This window comes from Lycorma delicatula, chromosome 2 (genome assembly GCF_047948215.1).
Source record: "Lycorma delicatula isolate Av1 chromosome 2, ASM4794821v1, whole genome shotgun sequence".
In the NCBI taxonomy this organism is placed as follows: Eukaryota; Metazoa; Arthropoda; class Insecta; order Hemiptera; family Fulgoridae; genus Lycorma; species Lycorma delicatula.
In genome coordinates this window covers 188,459,232-188,465,803 of record NC_134456.1, presented here as the reverse complement: position 1 = coordinate 188,465,803, position 6,572 = coordinate 188,459,232, and the positions used below count along the sequence as shown (strand labels likewise).

General features: G+C 29.9%; 1 protein-coding gene across 1 annotated transcript in view; it reads left to right on the top strand.

The window, feature by feature from the left end:
• Nucleotides 1-1,517: 1,517 nt before the first annotated feature.
• The window catches only part of KCNQ (KCNQ potassium channel), a 334,382-nt gene continuing 329,327 nt past the window's right edge, over nucleotides 1,518-6,572 (top strand). Inside the window, exon 1 of the mRNA XM_075358044.1 lies at nucleotides 1,518-1,810. Coding sequence (XP_075214159.1) covers nucleotides 1,533-1,810 — 278 coding nt within the window. The 5' untranslated portion in view covers nucleotides 1,518-1,532. The remainder of the gene's footprint in view (nucleotides 1,811-6,572) is intronic.

Here is a 6,572-nt window from a genome sequence, read left to right as displayed (position 1 = left end):
TAACGAAATAAAACAGCAAATAAAATCGCTCAAAAAAGTTTAAAAAAGTGAAAATTTGTAAATAGATGCTGCATTTCGACTAGTAAATGGCCATCCCTAGCAGATATAGTAAATATGTTAAAAACTAAAAATAATACATTACAAACTGAAAAAAAAAAAAAATTAAAGCTTCCAACCCTCAAAAAGCGTTAAACGAATATCTTCCTTTATTATTGGGGGAAGAAGTAAACTTAAATAAATAAAGATAACTAAGCTGTTAAATTTATAAGTTAAAAGAAAAAGACTGCCAACAGTTATTATTGTCTGTACGGATTAAACTTTTTTACCTTACTGGACATTTTTGAAGCACTTCTTTTCTTGTTTTATTTTTTATATCGGTGTACTGGTTCTTGGTTTAACACCTACTGATAATGAGTTTTATTGTAATTTGGCCTATAAATCATGCATAAGTTTTGCCTAAATCTCATGTACAAATTGATTTTTGTTTTACTTTCTTGAAAAATAATTACATATTGTTTGCGTTTTTAAATTTCATTTTTACTTCAATGAATGTTTTTATAAAAAAAGATGCATTAAATAAATGTTATTTGCCTGTGAAATTTTTATTTAATGAGAAAGACGTAATGTATTCTGCGAATAATATTCTATGCAATACTAAAGTACAAAATAACCATATAGTGTATGAATTAAAATATTATAAAATAAATGTATAATTACCGTCAGCCATTCATTAATTATCCTATTGTTCTAGTAATGAATTTAAGTGGTAATTAGTACATGGTGAAACGTTTATTATTTGTAACTTTAATTTCTTTATTCAATTTTTTCATTGCGGTGAAGTGAAATTTTCATATTATGTATAATTTTCTTTTTCAATTATGTAAGTAGTTCTACTATCACAGTAATATTCTGTGACGTGATCATTAATTATTTCGTTGCATTAAGTAAAATAGTTTATAGCGAAATTTTGTTTATTGTTTTTTTTTAATATAAAAAAATGACTCCTGCCTCTTGTATGTTTAAGCATAGGTAATAAAATTTAATGAGTTGGACCCGAATCGGGAACTATAGTTATTTCAGTTTATTTATGTACCGAAAAAGTACCTAGCTAAAAAAGATAAAAATAGAATAGAATAGGCTGTATGCATCATTTTAGTTTTAAAAATGTATTACTTGACTATGTCATTCATTTTCACTTTATCCTTAGTTTGTTTTACATTTTATTTTCTTACTATAACATCATTTTTTACCGTGAAAAAAAAATAATAATTTTTATTATTTTAACTAATCTAAGAATCGAAAATTTATTTCCTAATTTTTCGGTTTTTTTCTATTACTTTATTGTTATTTACCATTATTTTTACGGTATGAAAGTTAATTCATCAGTTGGGTGTTGGTTTTGGTGGATGAAGTTACGTGTTATCGGTTAATATGGGAGTATGAGTTATAAAGATTAGTTGTCCGGGCAGGAGGTGAACCATCGTCGGATGCCGCGCTACGGAGAGGCCCATCACAAGAGGGTGCCTACTCCGATGAAGAAACGTCGGCCGCGGCGATGTGCAGGGGAGGGCCGCGGTAGTGAGGGTGAGACCGAAGACGCTGGAGACGAGGATGAGGCGGAGGAAAGAGCACCACCACCACCACCCCCGGGGGTACCGGACCCCTACTACCCCATCTACCTGCCCATCGACCAAGCGTTCAAGGCTAAGTACGTGTTCCACCAGAGGAGGGGAAAGTCCTTCCAGGAGAAAGTCTACGTCTTCCTAGAGCATCCTGGAGGATGGATCTGTTTCGTGTACCACTTCTCCGTGTGAGTATTACGCCAAATCTTTTGTATTTATATTTCGTTATTTATCAAAATGTTTAAGAATTATTATCAATTTCTGTACATTTAAATTTTTCTAATTTTAATTACTTTTTATGATTAGTATTATTTCTTTACAGATACATATTGTTACCTCCCTTATAATTGTTATTACTTGTTAACTTTTATGTAAATCCCATAATTCCAGACTTCTGTTTTTTATAGTCGGTCGTCAAAAGTATTGCGACCATAAGTAAAATTTTATGGCTAAAAGTAACGTGTCAAGACACCATTCAAAGACAGCTCACCTCAAATACAATATTAATAATATGCATCACCTCTCATTACACAAACGAAGAAATTATTTATTAAAAACAAAGGTAAATATGATAAAGGTAACAGATAATAAAGGAGATAATAAAAATAAAGTCACAAAACATTAAAGTTATAAATTTTGAAGACAAAAATAGTGTAGATTCTAAAAGTTTAAACTATATTTAAAATAAAAACCACTTCTGGGTCACGCACCCCATTGTTCATCCATGCCTTCAAAGATCAGCGCGGTCCAGTAAGTACATGTAGCCTTCTCAATCGTCTTACTTCTTCAATAAATTGTCAAGAAAATTCAGCGTCAGATGATTCACATGCTTATCCAGCTTTGACATTTAGTCCCTGCTAGTTCTGCGTATTCTTACGAACACTTGACACCCGAAGATCCCTGTGCATCTTATCGTCTCTCGCGAACCATGGAACCCCTAAAAACTATTTTGAGAACCTTCTTTTGAAATTACTGGATGATTTCAACGTTACTATTATCAGTAGTCCCCCATACTTGTGCACCGTATATGCCCCGTACATACTACTCTCAGGGAAACCGTATACAGCAACAATTTATTCGTCAAGGACAAATAAGATCTCCTACCAACATGCGCTCGTGCATGTTTAGCATTCATTTGGCGTCCCTTCTCTCTGACTGATTCTTCCAAGTCAGTCGACGATCTAAATATAACCTTAGGTACCGTACCGTGTACGCGTCAGGAATGAGAGTATTGTCTAGTTGAACCGAAGGGCAATTATTTCTCCTCATAGTAAATATAACGTGACTCGATTTGGCAGGATTGACTTTCACCTTTCATCTACGGAGCCATTCGTTGATGACGTCGATTGCAACGTGCAGTTTTCCGCCTAAACCAGAACCCTGTGGAACTCTTGATTGATTGTCTATATAGACAAACATTTACTGGTTATATTTGACTTGAGAAGAAGGCCCATCTGGAAACTACGTAATGCAAGATAGGCTTGAGGTAGACTTGTTATCAGTTTGAAAAGGAGACCGGGAATCTAAATTTTGTCGAATATTTGTTGAATGTCTAGGAAGGATCATCATCAACTAGTACGTCTCTGATTAACCTGCTTAGTCTTCCGGGGATCCTTTTGTTCGAAGTACTCATCGGGCCTAGCTTTTTTTATTTATACAATAAAAAACTGAATATAGAGTTCGATCCCAATTTACCCAAAAAAGTCCTTTAATAATTATTCTGAAAAAAGAATTTATAAAACCATTAAAATTAATTCTTTCATCAGAATTTTGAAGTGAGATTACCGAACATGGAACTTGTCATCAGGCGGAATGTTGCTATTTAAGGACATCCTTAATTTCGTATGTCTGACGTCAGATTGATGATTTGCATATAGCATAATCATGATCTGCGAATTGTTTTTAACATTTTTTATTTTTTCAATAAATGGAATTTAATACCATACCGAAAAATTGTATTTGGAGTAATGTATTTGCTTACCGGCAAAGTTCCTAGATTAATCAGTGCATCAATTTTTCAATTTTGGCATCTTTTAATAATAACCTTTTACTTTTTTCTAAGCTTACACATTTTGTAAACTTCGACCGATTTTTATTATTCATGAAATTGAAAAATTATTTAAAAAATTTTTGTAAACCTAAAAATCACAAGCTAGACTCCTTTTACATTCATAACTTATGACAGATGTATGTACCAATATTGAGTATATATGTAATACTGAGTATTCTGGCAGATAATTCTATTTCAAAAATGCTTTATTTAAGGTACATTTGTCTTACATTCTCTATCCCAATTTCTTTAAATTATAAAACTATTACTATAAAACACAGTTTCTACAACAAAAAAAAAAAAAAATAGTTACTGTAGTTTTGTAATTGCTTATTTATTGTAAATTCCATAAATTCATAAACTCTTTTTGACTCTTATTGTTCATTAACGAATCCTAGGGTTTGGGATTTTCTTCTGAAATTTTACAAACATATATATACATATACACACACACAAACATTTTTTATTTCCTTTTTAATATTATAGCATTCCCAACTGTCTGAAAGAAAATAACGAATTATTTAACTCCTATAAATTACGAACCACTTTCAGTAGAATGCTAAAACATTTTGGATTAAACGTATGCGTGAAAATCTTCGAATTTCAATCTTTTTTGGTCTAAATTCCAAATGCATCGTAATCTCAAAGATGATCTACTTAAAGATGAATTAAAATCCGGGTACGTTTTCCTTTACCAACTGCTATAATTTTACATTTACAAACTTTAATAAACCATGTTCATGAATGTGTATATAAAAGAATAAGCTTAAAAATAAACCTTGTACCAGATTTTATCAATTTTCAGTAAAATCAGATTGTAAATTCCAGACTTCATCTTTAATTGTATAGTACTCAATGCTATAGAGGATGAAACTGTGAGATATATTACACATTTTTTGTTTTATTTATTCAACATTTATTTATTTATAACCAAAATTTATAAATGTTTGATTTTATGGTACTTCATTTTCAGTGTTACGTTTGCATATTTTTTTTCTCTCTATTATGTCAAGTGAATTAAGAGGTTTAATTAAGATTAATTTACACACATCTCAGGAATGGTCGGCCTGAGTCTGTACAAAACTACCCGTCCATTACATCTCATTGTGCCGTGGAGGGGGAACTTATTATTCACAAGTTAAACAGATTGCAACGTATACATTAAGAAATTTTAAGAAATATGTTAGTTAAACATTTAAATAACCGTTAATTAAATTGCAATTTAGCCTGTAAATTACGCAAAAAACCTAGAGAAACCTTTTAATGAATTGTTGCTAACAACTGAATAAAAAATTTAACCAAAGAAGCTTTTTTATTCATTTTTATGATTTTTTTAGACTGTATTATTATAATTTCTATTTCACGATTTCGTTCAATCAGAGGTAAATTATTTTCAAGATTTTGTTTTAATGCTATAATATTTCAATTAACTATTTATAAACGAATTTCGTTAAAAAAAAGATTGATCACATAACTTTTTATCTTAAATTGTATTCATTGTAATAAATTTATAATTTTATAGCGTTGATATGATTAATACATTTGCATTTAATATTATTAAAGAGTTATATATTATATAGTACAGTTATACTACCATAAAGTAACGTTTTAACATTATATTACAGGTAAACTAATATTATCATTATTGCTCTATATTATTTTTTTCATTTATTGTAAAAATTTCTTATAAATTAAGAATCCACGTAAATATTTTATTTATTATACTCTATTTTTCTATATTGCTAGATTTGGCATACGTCCAAACATTATAATAACTTTTTTTAAAAATTCGAAATTTTAAATCGATTAAATAAGTCCTTGAGAAGTAGTTATTATCCAGTGTTTATCTGTTAATTTAAAATTAATTATGTAATACATTACGATATTCGTGTCGTCTAATTTTAAAATTATTTGCATGTATGATAAAAATTATAATAAACGTTTCATTGTAAAAATGAAAAATATTTGTTTAATACAGCAAGAGTTAATTTTATAATTTCTATTGTTGTTTTTTGTATAATTATTTTTGTTTATTGTTTCTACAAAACATTTAACGTAGCCTTAGAATAGAGTTGAAGTGTAAGTCTCTTGTACTAGAATACAATGGTCGACATTTAGCTATCCTTCCTTGTGGGTAAAAATGCAATTGTTGACGGCATGGCCGGGGTAAAGAGTTAGCAACACAGCGAACAGCGGTGGGAAGGGGAATTCTGACAATAGCTTCAGATGAAACCTCCGGGCTTCATCAGCCTGGAGTTTCCTTCCCAAACCCCTTACATCTTGTACCCCGACCGCATCCTCACGCTCATTTCTTGTCTAGAAAGTACGGAGAGGAGCTGGTGAAAAATGTTTTCTCATGGAAGAAAAAAAAAATTGTAATTCATCTCTTGGCCACGTCGTAGACATCAAGTAAGCTACTATTTGCTTTCTTGATTAATTTTTCTGCACTAATTGAGCGTGCATTTCAACCTGTTTCAACATTAATTTCTAAAAATTAAGATCGTTCTATTTTTTTTTTTCAAGACTACTGCAGTTTTGTTAATGAATAAATATACTTTTTCCCATTAATTATTTATTAATTTTCTAGTCTCGTCTTATAATTATTATGATTAATAGTCAAAAATATTTCAAAACACCACATTATTACGCAACATTATCCTTTCATTTGTCTCTTTATTTCCCTTCCATATTAAATAAATTACAAAAAAAAAAACGTTAATTATGAATAAAAGAAAATCATAACTGACATAAAAGCTAGCAATCTAGTAAAAATAATACTGATTTTTATTTTCATATACAGAAAATTAAAAAAAAATCTAATTCTCTGAACTACAGTAAATATCTGCATGTAGTAAAAAATTTTCTGTCCTTTTATCGTTTTTAATCCCTAATTTATTTAA